This window comes from Sylvia atricapilla, chromosome 3 (assembly GCF_009819655.1).
Source record: "Sylvia atricapilla isolate bSylAtr1 chromosome 3, bSylAtr1.pri, whole genome shotgun sequence".
Lineage (NCBI taxonomy): Eukaryota > Metazoa > Chordata > Aves > Passeriformes > Sylviidae > Sylvia > Sylvia atricapilla.
In genome coordinates, this window is record NC_089142.1 from 49,499,547 (window position 1) to 49,516,508 (window position 16,962).

General features: G+C 37.0%; 1 protein-coding gene across 1 annotated transcript in view; it reads right to left on the bottom strand.

Moving 5' to 3' along the window:
• The window catches only part of FAM184A (family with sequence similarity 184 member A), a 75,053-nt gene that overhangs the window by 34,654 nt on the left and 23,437 nt on the right, over nt 1–16,962 (bottom strand). The window contains exons 2-6 of the mRNA XM_066315311.1: nt 13,350–14,204; nt 10,572–10,707; nt 7,464–7,645; nt 6,625–6,822; nt 3,209–3,331 (exon numbers count right to left, since the gene is read on the bottom strand). Coding sequence (XP_066171408.1) covers nt 3,209–3,331; nt 6,625–6,822; nt 7,464–7,645; nt 10,572–10,707; nt 13,350–14,204 — 1,494 coding nt within the window. The remainder of the gene's footprint in view (nt 1–3,208; nt 3,332–6,624; nt 6,823–7,463; nt 7,646–10,571; nt 10,708–13,349; nt 14,205–16,962) is intronic.

Genomic DNA, 16,962 nt, shown 5'->3' on the forward strand with positions numbered 1-16,962 from the left:
AACACTATTCACCAGGTACAGGAAAGAAAAAGCTTTTTAAGTATGTAGGTTGGAAAAACAGAAAAATAGGAGGCAAGGAGGAACAAAGAACAGCAGCTAATTGGTAGCATGTTTTTTGCTGAAGCAATAGTCTATGCTATTGCCTTTGTATATTGAGATAAATTCATTCACAATGGAACAAGTGTCACAAGAAAAGACCAGCCTTTGGTTTACAGGCATGGACACGTAAGAATTATAACCACTCTTCCTGTTTGTTACAATAATTACATACAAATACTGTTTATAATACACACAGAGACACCATCCCCATCTCCCAGAACTCTCTCCCTCTGTCAAACAACCTGTCAAATGTTTAAAAAGAGGAACTCCTTTCCTCTCAAAAAGGAATCCAAAATTTCTTTGGCATGAGAGATCTCAGTGAAAAACTCACGTAAACTTGAGCACTTGTCTCTGCACTTCTTTGAGTTATATTCAAACGACCAGTAATTCCCTACAAAGCACTGCTACCTGAAGGAGAATCCCTACAAGAAAAACTGTCCTCAGACTGCATTGGCATCCTGGTAGTGCCCTATCTATGTATCTGATAGCAGCAAACCACTTGCATCACATGAACAGCAGTCCTGTAGATAAAAAGGATATGGGAGCAGGCAGGAATGCCACTCATAGGGCTTAAGATACATTCTGCTGTTGACAAAGCAGTGATGAAGGCTGTTTAAAATGATCTTTAATAACATCATCAGAAATCCTTTGCACGGAGACAGCAAGTCCTTAGATGCCTGTGCCGAGCTGATACAAATGTACCAATATCCTGAAAGGCCTTGGGTGTTCTACAGTGAAAGGAAACAAATCTACAGAGTGAACAGCCGGTCTCATACTGAGACACATGTGAGAAAGCCACTATCTTGACTTAACCTGAACTCGCAAAAAAATCTCTGGCAAGTACTTAAGATTACACTGCTCTTAAATAGCTTAGTACTTGAAGCAAGCCTAATGAGGCTTCAATCTTCCCTCATCCTTTAGCTAAGGCAATTGCCACCAGGAAGTCTGTCAAAAAGAAAAGAAGATGGCATGGGTTCAAAAGCAGCTTTCTCAGCAGGGAAGACAGAACTGAGCTAGCATCCACAGAAAGTAATGAATAAAAGCCCACTGTTAAATGACTTCTGTAACTTAAAGCAAACCAAAAAAAAAAAGTAAGCAAGAGTAGCAACGTAAGAGCTAAGCTAATGATGTGTCAGACACATCACAGCGAAGCTTTTTCTAGGTCAGCCAAGGCATTTAGAAACTGTTGTTACTTGTCAATAGAGATCTAAGGCCAAGCTGTGGTTGCAACTGAAGCACTTCTTTCATGTGCTCAAGACAAATATAGTAATGAAATAAAACATATCTCACCCATATTACATGGAGTGGATTTACTGACCAATCCAAATTTATTGCCTCTATGTTTTCTCTCATTCTTTCACTATGCAAAATATATGGCATTACATTTATCCTGGCAAAGGATTGTATATAAACTCAAATATTGGACAGCAGCTGGACCTAGTTCCCTATTTTAGTCTTCTGCTCCTTAGCTTTGCTTCTGTCTGGTTAACTCAGCACGCTGACGAATTTTCCAAGCCTGAGTTTGATAGCACTTGGATAACAGAAACTCATTTTTAAAACATTTGAAGTTATTTCCTTCAAGGAAGGAGAAAGTGTATTGCTCATGAACCCAAGAGAAATTGATAGAAAACAGCTAAATTTAAGCCCACAGTGTTAGATGGCAATAGAATGACAATAGTGCTCTACTCAGATCTAATCCAGTAACAATGAAAATTAGAGCATAAAACAGAGAAGTTAAAGCTAAAAAGAAATAAATAAACTTCCTGTAATTTTGAACAGAAAAATACAGCTGTGTATGATTTTGTTAAGATACATAACAAATACATCACATTTTCATCAATTTGAATGCAGGTAAGAACATCTTTAAAACAAAAAGAGCAGTTCCAGCTTAAACTTGCACCTTGTCTAAGCTCTGAAACAAAGATACTGGCAGCCCTCAGGAGGAAGAACCCTCCCGTTTAAACAGCTACTCACAAGTGACTGATCAGCAGAGCTGCTGAACTCTAAAGGTGGGAGGTCCAGTTACTCTGCTAGTGCATAAACTCTGGCATAACCACCTGTCTGGCATGCCTTACTCTGAAAGAATATGTTAATATGTATCTTCAGAATATATACCTTAATATGTAATAACAAAACAAATTATAATGTTATTAATAGAGTAACGCATTCAATTCATTATTAATACAGTAATATATAATATATTAACAAATCTATACTTTAATAAGCTCATCTATATTTTTGGAAGGGCTAACTTCCCCATTTAGTATATTAAAAACAGGCAGATTTTTTTCTTAAGCTAGCTTATCATTTGTGCAATTTGCAAGTCACTAGAATGAGACACTTGCTCTCTCCAGATGTTGTACAGTATAGAAAGCAGTAATGAAAAATGTTGCTACACAATAATACTTCAAGTCATGTTTAAGTATCTCTTAAAGCACACACTGAAATCATGCACAGGGCATGCTGAACAATAAAGCTGATTGTTTTTGAAGTATCTTCTTGAAAGAAGGCAAAAAGTTCCAGAGAAAAATGGTTTGATGGTTTTGATACCAGTAGAAAGTCTTCCAGTTTCAAAACACTGTATTATGAAAAGGTGGTGATTTCCAACTAAAACAGTTAAACTGTCTTGAGATATGATACATTTAATATCGACTGCATATATCAAGACACAGCAAATAATTTGGGTCTTACTAAAAGTATTTTATATCATCTTTTGACGAAAATACATGAAGATGATTTGCAAGTCAGGAAACTGAATGGAATTTATCATATGTTAACCATAACCAAATATGGGTTTACATGCAGTTAAATTTCCCTCTGTCCTGACAGATTTTTTGTAGAGCTCTGTGCACCTAATAAGAAGATAAAAATAATTAAAAATAAAGAGCTGTTTATAACTGTTTACACCTCTCTTGCTTTGTTAATTTTGTAAAGGACAACAAAACCATTGCTCAGAAGCAGTGAACTAACTTGCCATATTTTAAGAGTACTTCACTCAGAACAGAAGTAAGGCATTAAACACTCAACAGCATAGTCCTAAGACCTGCCCTGGAGTCAAAGATGACTATTGGTAAAATGTAGTAACTGAAATAAGCAAGTAAGTCCTTGCCTCCTGATTGGCAGAAGTCAGCTTTGTTGTCAGCTCTTCTTTCACGTTTTCCAGCTGCTGTCGGAGCTGATTCTTATCATCCTCCAAATGCAGTTTCTCCTTCTCAAACTGCTGCTCCAACTCCTTCAGAAACAAGAAGGATGGAAGAAATATTAAATACCTGCCATACAGTCATTGCGAAGTACACATCTACCACATGGAAATGATTCTAACTGGCATAAATGAATACTTGTGATCTCAACCCTTTCCTTAAACTGTTAAAGTATGAATATTAATTTTCTTTTACAACAGATATCTTAATATTTCAGTTAATTTTATAATTTAACATCCTTGATTAATCACAAAATAAACAGGACTTTCCTTTCAATTATCAAAAGCTTTAAAATTGTATCTACTTTCACAGTTTTTCAGTCTGATTTGAAAGAAGAATTTTTCTTTTTTATAAAATTACACTGATAAATCTGCCTTTACCTACCTATTTCCTACAAATAATCCCTAAAGGAAAGAGTAAATCTTAAAATACAGATTGAGCTCTGTGAAGTTCTTCACAATGTTACAATAAATAAAAAACAAAAACAGCCCCACAAGATATATCTATAAAATTTATATAGAACCAAAAGAGATCAACAATTAGTTCTCAAGTTTAACTAACTGGAAAGAATCAATTAACACCCCTGTTTTCATTCAACTTTTATGGTGTAATAGCCAAATTCTCAAAATAACTTCTGGATTAATTATATTTATCTTACATGAGCCTATATTGTGTGTGTGTATATATATGTATACATAAACATTAGAAATTTTTATATTTTTAAGGAAAACAATAAATTTATACTTTAGCTTTATTAATATTCAGAATACATTTTCAGAAGAACAATTTCATTCAAAAAATATTTTAAGGAAACACATTAAAATTGAGAATTTCATTACATATTTGAGTGAAATATACTATTAAACTCATAATACTGCCAAGTTTCAGTGAAGAAAATTATGGTTGTCAAGCAAGGTGCTCCAGAGTCATGCCATACAAGGCTTCAAGGTTTTCTATGGAGCTAGAGGCTCTTTCATTAACTCCTTCCTAGGAGTTGAAATGCAAGGCTCAGCATCGATTCAGTGCCTCTATGTAGACCCAGACTCAGGTTTCTGAAAAATCAGTATTATCTCAGAAACAGCCATGAAAATACATAGACCAGAGACAGCCTGAAACAAAAAGTGCAACTGAAAGTATTGGTAAAACTGGGGAAAGAGTGAGAAAGAATTAAAGTATTAAAGAGGAAAAACAGTCATTAAAAGATATAAAGTCTAAGGATACCCAATGTTTCCTGGTGTAAGACAGCAATATAGTGCCACCGAGCCAACTCCAAGAAGCAACACAGGCCAAGCTTTCCACATCCAAACTCCAAGGTGCCTCAAGTGTTTTGCAGGGGGTGGTAAGCACATTAAGCAGCTTGTTGGTTCTAGCACTGCTTTAGGGTATGTGGTAGGCAATAAATATTTTCTGTGTACGCTCCTTGCGCAATCCCTTCATTCATGTTGAAGTTGGACAGAGTGACAAACAGAGGGTTACACTGTCACTAACGCATTACTAAACAACATAACAAATGCCTGCCTTCTTCACTGGTCCATATGAGTGAACACGTGGGATAAATGCTCCTTGCTCAGGGAAACTTGATCAATTTGTCTTGTTCATGCTGAAATCTGCTGTCTGCAAAATTCCACTGGTGCTATTTAGACCCTATTCTGATAACAGAGTAATTATTTTTCTGATGATACTTGTCAGTACAGCTGTGCAGTACTGCAAAATTATTAGCAACTCTATTTTCATAATCCTCCTGATGCCATTTTTACAGCTCATTTTATAGATGGAAATACTGAAGCAAAAAGAAATATTTGAGCTATTTTTTGAGTCCTACTCTAATTCTGCTGAATTCTCTTCTGTTCGCCAGATGCATTTCTCAGGCTTCCAGTCCCAATGAATCCTCATGTCCTCTACTCCAAGGCTCCTGCTACCGTACTTCCTTTTACAAAATTCCATTCTCCTCCACATTTAAGCTTGGCTGTTTTCTGCCTTGGATTACTGGATCACCACTGGATCAGTGCTTAGTGAGGTTTGACAGAGGAGACAGTGAAATCTGATTAGATTAAAGACCAGTGAAATCTGATTAAGAGTCACATCTTGATCCTAGTATCACTTCATAGCTATGTTTTCCTTGTTAAAATTATTTCATATTTCTCATGCTTAGAGAGAGGTGTTCTCTGTTCAAACTAGATTAATGATTTAAGAGAAAAAGTTTGTGATGTCCTTTTGTTTTCTCCTCCACATTATTTTAGTAACAAAGAATAGAATAGAATAGAATAGAATAGAATAGAATAGAATAGAATAGAATAGAATAGAATAGAATAGAATAGAATAGAAAAATAACCTCACATCTTACTGAAATAAAAGACAAGTATACCCAGAAACCCCAAGAGACACTGTCTTAATAACAGGCATGTTTGAAGTTTTAAAGAAAGTAAACCTGAAAGATCAGATACATTTATGTCTCTGAGAACTACTTCAATTACTGGATTACAAAAAATATTTTAGATATGTTAAAAATTGAACTAAGAAGAAACATACAGGTAGAAAATTTTACAAAAACAAACCAAATCTGTCTGACATGCACATCACTAACTACAATCATGTTCCTTGGTATGCTTCCTGTAAATACATCAAAAGAAATACACCAAAGCCATGAAATAAACACTTAATCCTGTATTTCCAGTGTAAGGCAAAATTTATGTATAACACACATACAATCAGATTAGGAAATAATAATTCAAAAATGTGTGTCTCATCCTGAGAAAGAAAAGGCCAGATTTGTGAAACAAGAAAAAAAAAAAAAAGCCTTTCAGTTGCAGGATTCCTGTCAAAGGTAAATGTATAGTTGCTGGAAAGTGAGTTGCCGTGCAGTACATTAAAATTATAATGCAAGCTCAGAACAGCTGTTGTCATCTTCTGAGTACACACATAGCCAAGTCCTAATAAAATATCTTTCTGTATTTCTGGACTGTCAATGAAAATTTAAAATAAATGTTATAATAATATAATCTTTCATCTCCTTCAGAATAACTGATCTTGATATACCAACCCTTCTTAATATGGGTCACAAATCCCAGGAAAACAAAAATATTATATACTTGAAAATACATTGTATAAATGGAGAATTTCTCTTCTGTATGCAGACAAATGAAAGCACAAGTGCTTAATTTTTTCCCAAGATATTTGTTTTTTTTCTAAAGGCTAAGCAGTTTCTTAAGCTAAGAGACCTGCAGGTAATTCCAAATTCAATTTGCCAAAAAACAAAACCATGTAGTATAAGATGCAAACTGTAACAGTTGCTTTTCATTTGATTACTAAGAAAATAAGAACATACCATCTGCAGTTTCTTCTTATCCTTGTTAGCATTACTGTGTGCAGCCTCAATTGCAGTATGGTGTTTCCATGCCAATTCTTCCAAGGTCTTGGAATGAGCCTCCTTTAACTGTGCAGCCTCTCCTTCCAATCTTGCTTGTAGTTTTACCAGCTCTTTCTCATAATATTCACGTTGTGTTTCCCTTGCTTCATTTACTTTCTATAAAGTACAGGAAAAGAAATCTATTCAACAGTAAAAAAAATCTGAACAGTAGGAATAAAAAAAATACAAAAACATTACTGATCACATAAATCTGCAAAAAAATTAACTTCCATATAAAATAAATGGAGCAAACACCAAGTACTGACTCATGATTCAGTAACCAAAAAGGTAATTTTAAAAGATCAATGCAAAACAACACATACTTATTAAAACCTATTTTTCCCTCTATTTTATCTGGGAAAACAACAATCTGGTATCAAGCCCAAAGAGAATTTCTGTTCAGTACTTTCAAACTTGTTCAATGCATTTTCAGCACATGGCTTTTTAAACTGTTCTTTAATAATTTTGCATTTGTCCTTCCTCAGAAAATTTAGATACTAGGCATATATACACAAGGTCATACATCAAATGAAATTGTTAAAAGATTGTCTAAAGGAGTCTGAACATTTCATCTGACTTGCCTCTAATCTCACTTTACACTCTACATTAGTCATTCTTTGTTGCTACATGAGATATGCTTGAAACATACTGGTCCTAGTCTGGTCATATCAAACAAAAATTAATGCATAATATTTTCTTCTGAGAATCCTAGGGGTTTGGTTTTGTTTTATTTAACTAAAGCAAATAAGCTGTTTAACCTTCTCCAGTGCCAGAATTTGCTGCCTTTGTCGCTCATCCAGACTCTGTGTTTTACTTTGTAATAAATTTCTTTCCTCTTCCAGCTGGGACAATTTTTCCTTTAATCTAGTCTTTTCTGATTCCAAGTCTCTGATTGTAACTTCTTGAGTCATTTGAGTAGCTTGGAGCATTCCAATGTGACCTAAAAACAAAACAGCTCTTTAAAACCTCATAGCATTGGTTTCATGCAATTGAAGTGCACATTCACATTCTAGTGATAGTACAAATCTAGTGGAAGCTGGCATATGGACGCCCCTTGTCCTCACTGCAATACTTATCTTCCTCTCCACTTCTCACTTGTTTAGTTTTACTGTAAAACGCCCAACAACAGTAGAGTACTTGGTGCTGGGGCTCCTTTTGTTTCAAGTTCCCTCGTTGAAAATTGCATGTTTACTCCCAGAGGAAAGCAGAAGTAGGCAATTCCAAGAACACTGAAGAACTGATCCCACCTAAACCTCTATATTTCTATCCTAGAATAAGGTAGACAACAGAAAGCAGAACACTTATGTCTAAAGACAAACGTGTAATTGTTTTATCAAACTCATAATTTAGCTGGTACATTAGATACATGGCTTTATCTCCTGCAAAATGTATGGAATGACACTTTATTTTCCTAAAGGGATATGACTAAAAGATAAAACAAAACTCTCTCTGTAGTAAAGTATGATCTAAATCCTTGTAGGTGGAGGCTCCATTTTAATTTCTTTATATATATTTTTGGAAAAAAACCCAAAATAAGTAAAATTTTAAACTACACAATATAATCATCTGTCCTTCACATAATCAGTTGACAAATGTTTATGACTTTAGAAATTTCTGTCTGTTCTTGATGTATATATTATTGTAGGCAACTGACTAAAGCAGTGAAATTTCTGTTATTTTGGGAGAGGCTTTGGAGTGAATAGAAGACTTCTAGTTTGGTCCACCTGAAACATGAGAGTTATTGTTTATAATTTTCTATTTTCTGTAATCTCAATTTCTAGGAAAGACTATTGTTTCCCTTCTCATTTTATTATAACCTTCAAAAATGACAGATTTAATGACAGTTCAGTTTTATAACAGAGCATTGCTTTTAAATTTAAGTCACTAAAGAATAGCTATGAAAGTGGGGTATATGCTGTTCCTCACATGACAAAATCATTCAACTTCATGATTCATTTCCATTTGTTGTTAAAAGCAAGATGGGCCAAAAAGGAAACTGTTTTAGCCTGTGTTGCCTGTGGACACAGAATGTGAAGAACCACGAGATATATAATGAAATTTGGAAATTAAAGATGCCTTAAAATTAATAGTAATTTCATTAAAAATGCACACCTCTAATTGTACTAAGCCCTGGAAAATTCTAAAACTTATTTCAACATTTTTGTTTGTAAAACTGAAAATTGAAAAGGAAGACTTAGGACAATTGGTATGCTTAGGTTCTGTAACATTTTTTAAAAATCCTTATTTCAAAAGTTCAGGCATTTAAGAAAGATATTTTCAAACCCAATAATCTAACAAAAAGAATACTAATACAAGAATTTTCAGTTTTTCATATAAGTATGTCATACATATTTCATTGTACACACATACACACACTGATCTAGAGCTTTTGTCCTATCAATACCAACACAGAAGACAGGTTTCCCATTCCTCATTCTTTACGAAAAAGGTATGAAATGCAGCACTTTCCTTACAAGTTGGGAATCTCAGCATAAATGGAAGAAGAATATTTTAAATGCCCAAAAGAGACTCAATAGAGTGTGCTAAAATTACAATACGATGAGTAAACATTTTTTATATAAATTAAGTAAAAGAATTCAGTTTCTTTGAGGAAGGATTTTTGACAGTGAGAGCTGAAAATCAAGGAGACGGCAGTGGGCCAGTGTCAGAAACCATTTCCAAAGAGGCTGGCAACCAACAGGGGTCCTTGTTCTTGTTGCACAGCAATGCACTGTAAAACAAAGATGTACTGCTGACAGCACCACTGAGCTTGGCAATAGCACAGACACTCTGAGACTTCTGGTGAAGTGAAAACCCTTGGTGCCAGAGGACACCAGGGCTGGCCTCAACCACAGGCTAGCTGAATCCATGCCATCAGTAATACAGAAAAATAGCCTGGGTATTTATTTCCACTCCATTTGGGGTGGCCTGCTGAAACCTTCCCATGTTTCTGCCTAAGGAATGAAACAGCAACAGCTTTAGAATGTATGAGAACAGGGCTCTCATACAGTCATGAATTTTTCTATGATTGCCTCACAAAACACCTTCTGGAGGGTCAGATTCCCATTCTGCATACTCTCAGCAGCAAGCCTGTTCCTTTTAGCTGTTTGATCTAATAGAACCTTGCAGTCTTGGGCTCCTGCTGGTCACTATACTATTCTAACATATGGTCTAGACTACTCCTGGGCTTGTGCTAATTTGTGTGGAAAACAATCAGGAATTGCTATAACTGGTCTAGTACAGCAATGACCCTACCTGTTGTATAGTTGTCCAAATTCAAGTACTGGGACGCATGCCTACTACTGAGCACACCAGGGAGACAATGCCAAAGAGGCAAAAGAAACCTGAATGTGTACAGTCAGGTCTAAAGCTATTTGTTGTGCCTTTCCACATGCCAGCAACTACAAAGGAGCAAAGAAAACAGCTATAGAGAAAACTTTAAAGAACTTATTATTCAATAAGCTGAAAATCTTGACAGCAGGTATAATGCAAAGCACCACAGCATCAGCAAAAAGAAAAGACAACTGAAAAAAGGTGGAAGAACAGGAAGCATGTCTCAGTTACTATGTGGAGAACAGATACAGAGCAGAATTCTTCTGTATAAGTGGAGTTCCAAGGCCTGGAAGATATGTACATGCCATAAAAAGTACAGCATTTGGAAAAATGAGTACACAAAAAAGAAAATTTAAGTACAATGCATGCAATAGCAAAAAAGTTTAAAAAAACCCCAAAACTTGTTGGAAAATTCTACAGAGAGCATTAAACAGTCTTTAGGCACTCTAAACCTGCATGAGGCTGACAGAAAAAGAAAAGGCTAGAATAAAAGGATGAAGTTTGTTTCCAGATTAAGTTACTGACATACATACTGGCTTTGAGAACAAGATCAGTGGCCTGCTGCTGCAAGCGCTCCCTAGCAGCTGCAAGCTCGCTTTCCACTTCTTTGTGTTTGCTTAACAATGACATCTCCTCCTCCTTCACATCATCCAGCTGTTTTTGAAGAACCTAGGGGAAACACATAATACCTGTTGGCATCATATACAAACATGTCAATTTAAATGAGCATTAGGTTAAAAGGTACAGAAGAGACCTTTCAAGAAACAAGTTTTATTCACACAAAAGCTGAAATAGTGCAATATTACTGCTATATTCATTGTGTATTATATGTAATGCTTCAAAAATAATTTTTGAAGAACAAGAGAGTGGGTACATGGCATGACAGTAATGCATAAGAGAAATGTAACAATATTCAAAAAAGTATATGAAAAAAACTATAAAATGGTCCACAGAGTTTGGGGGTCAACTTGAAAAATCTGGTCTCTGGTGTCTGAGAGTTTTTCGCATTAAAAGAATACATTATGTGTTCACAGCAGTTTAGTGTCCTTCATTGCAACTCTGAGTGTTTACTACTGACTCAAATTAACCATGGAGATACACAAAATAAGAGTTGGGCAATTACTTACACCAAACATTCCTGGGAGTCACTATTGGGACCAGCACTTTTAAGCATGTTTCTCAGCAACATGGGCAGTGCTGTTGGGTGCACCCTCAGCACACCTGAGATTACATCAAGCTGTGTGGTGCAGTCAGCTGGAGGGAAGGGATGTGATACAGAGGGACTTTGGCAAGCTTGAGAGGTGGGACTGTGCAAACCTCATGGAGTTCAACAAGGCCAAGTGCAAGGTCCTGCACCTGGGTCAGGACAATCCCAAGCAGAAGCGCAGGCTGGGTGGAGACTAGCCCTGGGGAAAAGCACTCTGGGACAAAAAGCTCAATATGACTGAGCAATGTGCACTCACAGCCCAAAAAGCCAATTGTGTCCTGGGATGCATCAAAAGCAGCATGGCCAACAGGTCACAGGAGGTGATTCTGTCCCTCTACTCTGCTCTTTCTAGACCCCACCTGCCCTACTGTGTGTCCAGGTGTGGGGGCCTCAATACAAGAAAGACAAGGACCTATCGAAAAAAGTACAGAGGAGGCCACTAAATCAATCACAGGGCTGCATCACTCCTCCTATCAAGACAGGATGAAAGCCTGGAGAAGGTTCTTGTGGAGACCTTTGAGCAGCCTTCCAATACCTAAAGAAGGCCTAAAAGAAAGCTGGAAAAAGACTTTTGACAGGAGGGAGTTGCCTTAAGTTGAAGGAGCATAAGTTTAGATTAGATATTATGAAGAAATTCTTTCTTGTGAGGGTGCTGAGGCACTGGAACAGGTTGCACACAGAGGTCATGGACCCCCCATCCCTGGAAGTGTTCAAGGCTGGATGGGACTCTATGCAAGTTGGTCTAGTGCAAGGTACCCGGGCCCATGGCAGAGGGTTTGGAGCTAGATGATCTTTACTGTCCCTTCCAACCCAATCTAACAAAATTACTGCAGGAATCATCAACATACAACTGGTTTCACCTTCACTGCAGCTTTCCATAAACCCACCCCCTGAAGGGCCTTGCAGAAGAGTCCTAACATGTGATGAAGCTACTGCAGGCCACCTTCACTATCCCCCTGCATCAATGAAGGGAAAGAGGTTAGACAATTTGGAAAAAAATTAAGCCCTGGAAGGATGAAGGGGTGGGGAGAAAGTGCTCTTTTAAGATTGGTTTTACTTCTCATTATCCTATGTTGATTTGATTAGTAATAAATTAAATTTGTTTTCCCCAAGTCAAGTCTGTTTAGCCCATGATGAGCGATCTCTCCCTCTTCTTATCTCAACTCTGAAGCCTTTCATTACAATCTCTCCCCTCTGTTCAGCTAAGAAGGGTGATAAAGCAGCTCTGGTGAGCACTTGGCATGCAGCCAGGGTCAACCTAACACACTAAATAAAACTGTTGGCGTTTAACTTGGTAAGCAGCTAAGTATCACACTGCCACTTGCTCACTACTGCCAAAGTGGGACAGGGAAGGGAATTGGAAGGGTAGGAGTGGAAAAAGGAGTGGGTTGAGATGAAGACTGTTTGATAGATAAAACAAAAGCCACACACATATAAGCAAAGTAAAACAAGGTATTCATTCACCACTTTCCAAGGGCAGGCAGACGTTCAGCTCTCCCCAGGATAGCAGGGCTCCATCAGGCATAACAGTGACTTGGGAAGGCAAATGCCATCACTCCTTCCTCCTTCCCCCAGCTTTATATGCTGAGCATTATGTCATATGATATGGAATATCCCTGTGGTCACTTGGGGTGAGCTGTCCTGGCTGTGCTCCATTCTAGCTCCTCGTACAACCCCAGCCTCCTCACTGGAAGAGTGGGGTGAAAAGCCAAAAAGACCTTGACTCTCTAAGCACAGCTCAGCAATACCTAAACCATTCCTGAATTACCAACACTGTTTCTAACACAAATCAAAAACATGGCACCCCACAAGCTGCTATGGAGAAAATTAACTATACCTGAGCAGAACCCAGTAACCTACTGGAAGAGTGTGCAGTATTCCAGTTGCCATTTGTGAAAATATTGTTAATTAAACAATTACGTTTAAAGTAGGAAAAAAAAAAAACCTTGGAGAAGATGACAAGCAAGTATGAGTGATCGAAAATTAAGTTTACACACTCCAAAAACCTCAAATCTAACAGCCACACAGAAAGACTTAGCTTCTATAGCTTCTCATAGCTTCTATAGGAAATTCAGTCTTGGGAACAACATATCATCAGTCTCACCTGAACATTGTTTTCTGCAGTACCAAGAGCCACCTGAAGTTTTTGGCATTTTTCCCTTAGACTGGCAGCTTCATCCTGGACCATTTGCAATTCAGTTTTAAGCTTCCCCAGATTCTTCCGTAACATACTTTCCTGGTTCTGAAATTCTTTTCTTAGCTCCACTTCTTTCTCTTTGCAAGCATGGAGACTTTCTGCTGTAAAAAGCTGAGATCTTTTCAAAGAGTCAAGTTCATGTTCATAGAAGGACTGTGCTTTGCTCAGTTTGCCTTCATAGTCCTCAATGAGCTTTTTTCTTTCCAGCCTTAACTCTTCAACTTTATTGTTCAAGTCTTCCAGCTCCAGTCTATGCAATTCCTCCAGTTTCTCTTGCCCCTTACTTAAAGTAGCATTCTGACTCTGATGAGTCTTCAGAAGTTCTTGGATTTCAAGCCTGTGGGCAGCTTTCAAGTCCTCCAGAGCTGTACGCTTGTCCTTCTCATACTGTACTTGCAACTGTATGAAACTTCGTAGCCTTTCCTCGAACTTCTTTCTGATCTCTTCTACTTCCCTTGACATGGTCACTACACGTTGGACATGCTGAGCTTCTGCACAAAGCTGCATATCTTCAACTCTATCCTTATATGCTTCAAACTCTGTCAAGGCCTGATGTTTCATCTTTTTGTGATCTTCCAGTGACTCTTCCAAAACCTGAATCTTTCTCTTGAGATCCATTTCTTCTGCCACTTTACTTTTATACTGCAAGATCTTCTCTCGGGTCTCTGCAAGAATTTGTTGGATTTCTTCTTCATGAGCATCCTTAAGGGCTTGGATAGCTGCTTCATGTTCATCATTTTTAGTGTTCAAAGCATATATTACCTGCAAACATGCAATAATATTATATTAAGAGAAAAAGCATTCTGTTTATCTGTAAAATCCTAAGAAAAACATACCTAGGTACTCTGAAAGCCACTTCACCAATCTGCCTTGTTTTCATCATACAAATAATACACCAAGTATTATTAAGGATGTAGCTGAATAAATACGGTATTAGTCATGATATTATTATACATTTTATAGAGCAGAGTAGTTTTTCTGTTCTCCTTAAACCCCAAATCTTCCTAATGAAAGCTTTGCCTTCATATCCATGTTGTTGCTGTAAATACACTGAGGGGGAAAGCATATTTAAAAAATGCAACCCCCCCCCCTCCGAATTTATTTAAAATAGTTCAAAGAACAGACAAAAAAATAATTGAAGAAGTCTTCTGATGGAAAGTAACATAGAGTATATATCACAACAAGAAATTAAACTGGAACAAAAACCGTATCTCAGATCCCTCCTTTCCAAACACTATATGTTCTTAAATATTTTATTTCAGAAACATCTAAAATGCAAACACTGGTTATTTTGGATTGTAAAGTTGATGGTTGCCCAGATACGATTTCACTTTTGACAGCTTATCTAGTAAACACTCTGTGTATCCTAAGGTCTAAGGTCCGTCACTACATAAATTCACCAAGTTCCCAGCTAGTAAGTCAGCTGAACAGGAAAGTTCAGGGCAGGGCAGCCAGCAATCTGGGGAGCCTGGGGAGGTAAGTAGTTCAAGAAGGCTGTGAAAGCAGCAAAACCAGCAGCATTCAATGAAAGTTTTAAGATAACCAGATACATCCTAAGGGATGTTTCAACTGCACCACAACATAGTAGATCATCATCTTGGTTTTTAACTAGCAAGTACAGATAAGAATGTGTGTCTGTATCTGCATGTATCAGTGAATAAACTATTCATGCAATAGGTGGGGTTAACGCAATCATTTGGTTCAAGAACTCCAGCAATTCTCCCCATATGTCCTAGATACACAGGCAGCAGAGCTATAAAACACATCTGAACAAAAAAAGTCTTTTGATTAGTGTAACTTGCACATCTTAAAAATTAACAAGAACCAACAACAACGAAGAAGCAGCAGGGGATTTTCTTTTTTCACTGAGGACGGAACCTAGACCAGTCCATCACCAGCACTGAACCAGGCAAGGCTGTGCTGGCTTGCCCTCAAGGCTGGGAAATATGAAGGCAAAAAATTGCTCTCCTGACACCGAACAAAAGCCTCTATGCTTCAGAGACTAGTGAAAGTGTCTACAGTCAAGTGTTCAGATAAGTTACAAAGCCCAAAAAAGTTCACAGAAGTCAAAGACCAGATTCAAGACTTTGGCCATGGTGTTCTTTTGCTTGTTTGTTTGAACAGAAGTCCAGACACTTTATTCTAAATTTTATGCCTGAAACAACATACCCCATTCTGTTACCTGAGCCACAAAATCCCAAAAGGACAGGCTTTAAATTACAATTGAAAAGAAAAAGGAAGTTTTGAAACAGCATTAGATGTAAAAAAACCCAAATCCCCCAGCCTCACTTATCTTTATATAGCAAGGAATTAACTTTAAATATCACAAAAAACACCTAATCTTTTTCTAATTCGATTTTTTAACATATGTACTTGTTATTTCATGAAAGCGGAAAAAAACAGGTTTTCCATAGGTTTCTCAACTTGTTTTTAGTACTACTTATATGTATGCAGATATCAAGGACACTTTTGGCTTTCTTCCCCCACAGATTTAAAAAAAAAAAAAAAATCCTATTTTGAAAGACTTTCATGGTACAGAGACTCACAAAACTCTACCCAAACACCGAAAAAAATTATAACTAAACCACATGCAATTTCATTATCACAAACAATATTTATTTCCAAATCACAACTATCACTGAAATGCCCTTCACCCAAAGTTTAAACCTTTTATATTCTTATTGTCTTTCGTGATCCCAACAGTAATTTCTGATCACGAAGCTTTCATGTTCCTCCTGTTGCCAACAGTCTCAGCTATTGGATCCCAAAGGTTGGTTTCACTGTGTCTAGTGTTTAGCTTCTTTGTTCATATCAAAAATGACTTGAAAATGGAGGGTTTGAGGTTTTGCTAAATGTTATGTGCACTCTCTTGCATGAATGGGCCTTAGTTCCGGTTAAAGAAGTTAGACAATGTAGTTGAAAAGGTACTATAAAAAAATAAATCTCACACTTAGGATCAGGTCATTGTAATAAGCAAGTGCAGAACACTAGGTCAAATCCCACATTCAGAACAGCCCTTGACTCTTGTCCTTGTGCACAGAAGTGCCATAATGTTTCTCTTCTCAGGCAGCATTTCAGTCTCAAGTTATGCAGCACTACTATCTGCAGAAAGCATAAATCACAAAGCATTTTCAAGGTTATTATGATTTAGCAGTGGAAACCTCCAAGTGAAAACTCCAAGTGAAAAATAAATCCATGCGCAATGCCACATTTGGAAGATATCTTTAAATTCTCATCATTGACTTCCTCCTTACTAAAAGCACTGAACAGCAACAAATTCAACTCAAATTCAAGTACATCTCGTTCCCTAAATGAAGGACATTCATACCTTATGGGAAAAAGTTCTAGCTAATACAAATAGTTCCTTCTCAAGTAAGTTTCTGAAAATTGAAAAACAGTAAGGTTGCAAATGCTGGACATAGGTAGAGAAGGCAAGTTTTGTGTTTTCTATTTTTAAATGAGAGCACTAACTGCTGCTAAGCATACTTGTAAATGATTTTAAAAATGCTTTAAAAAACAC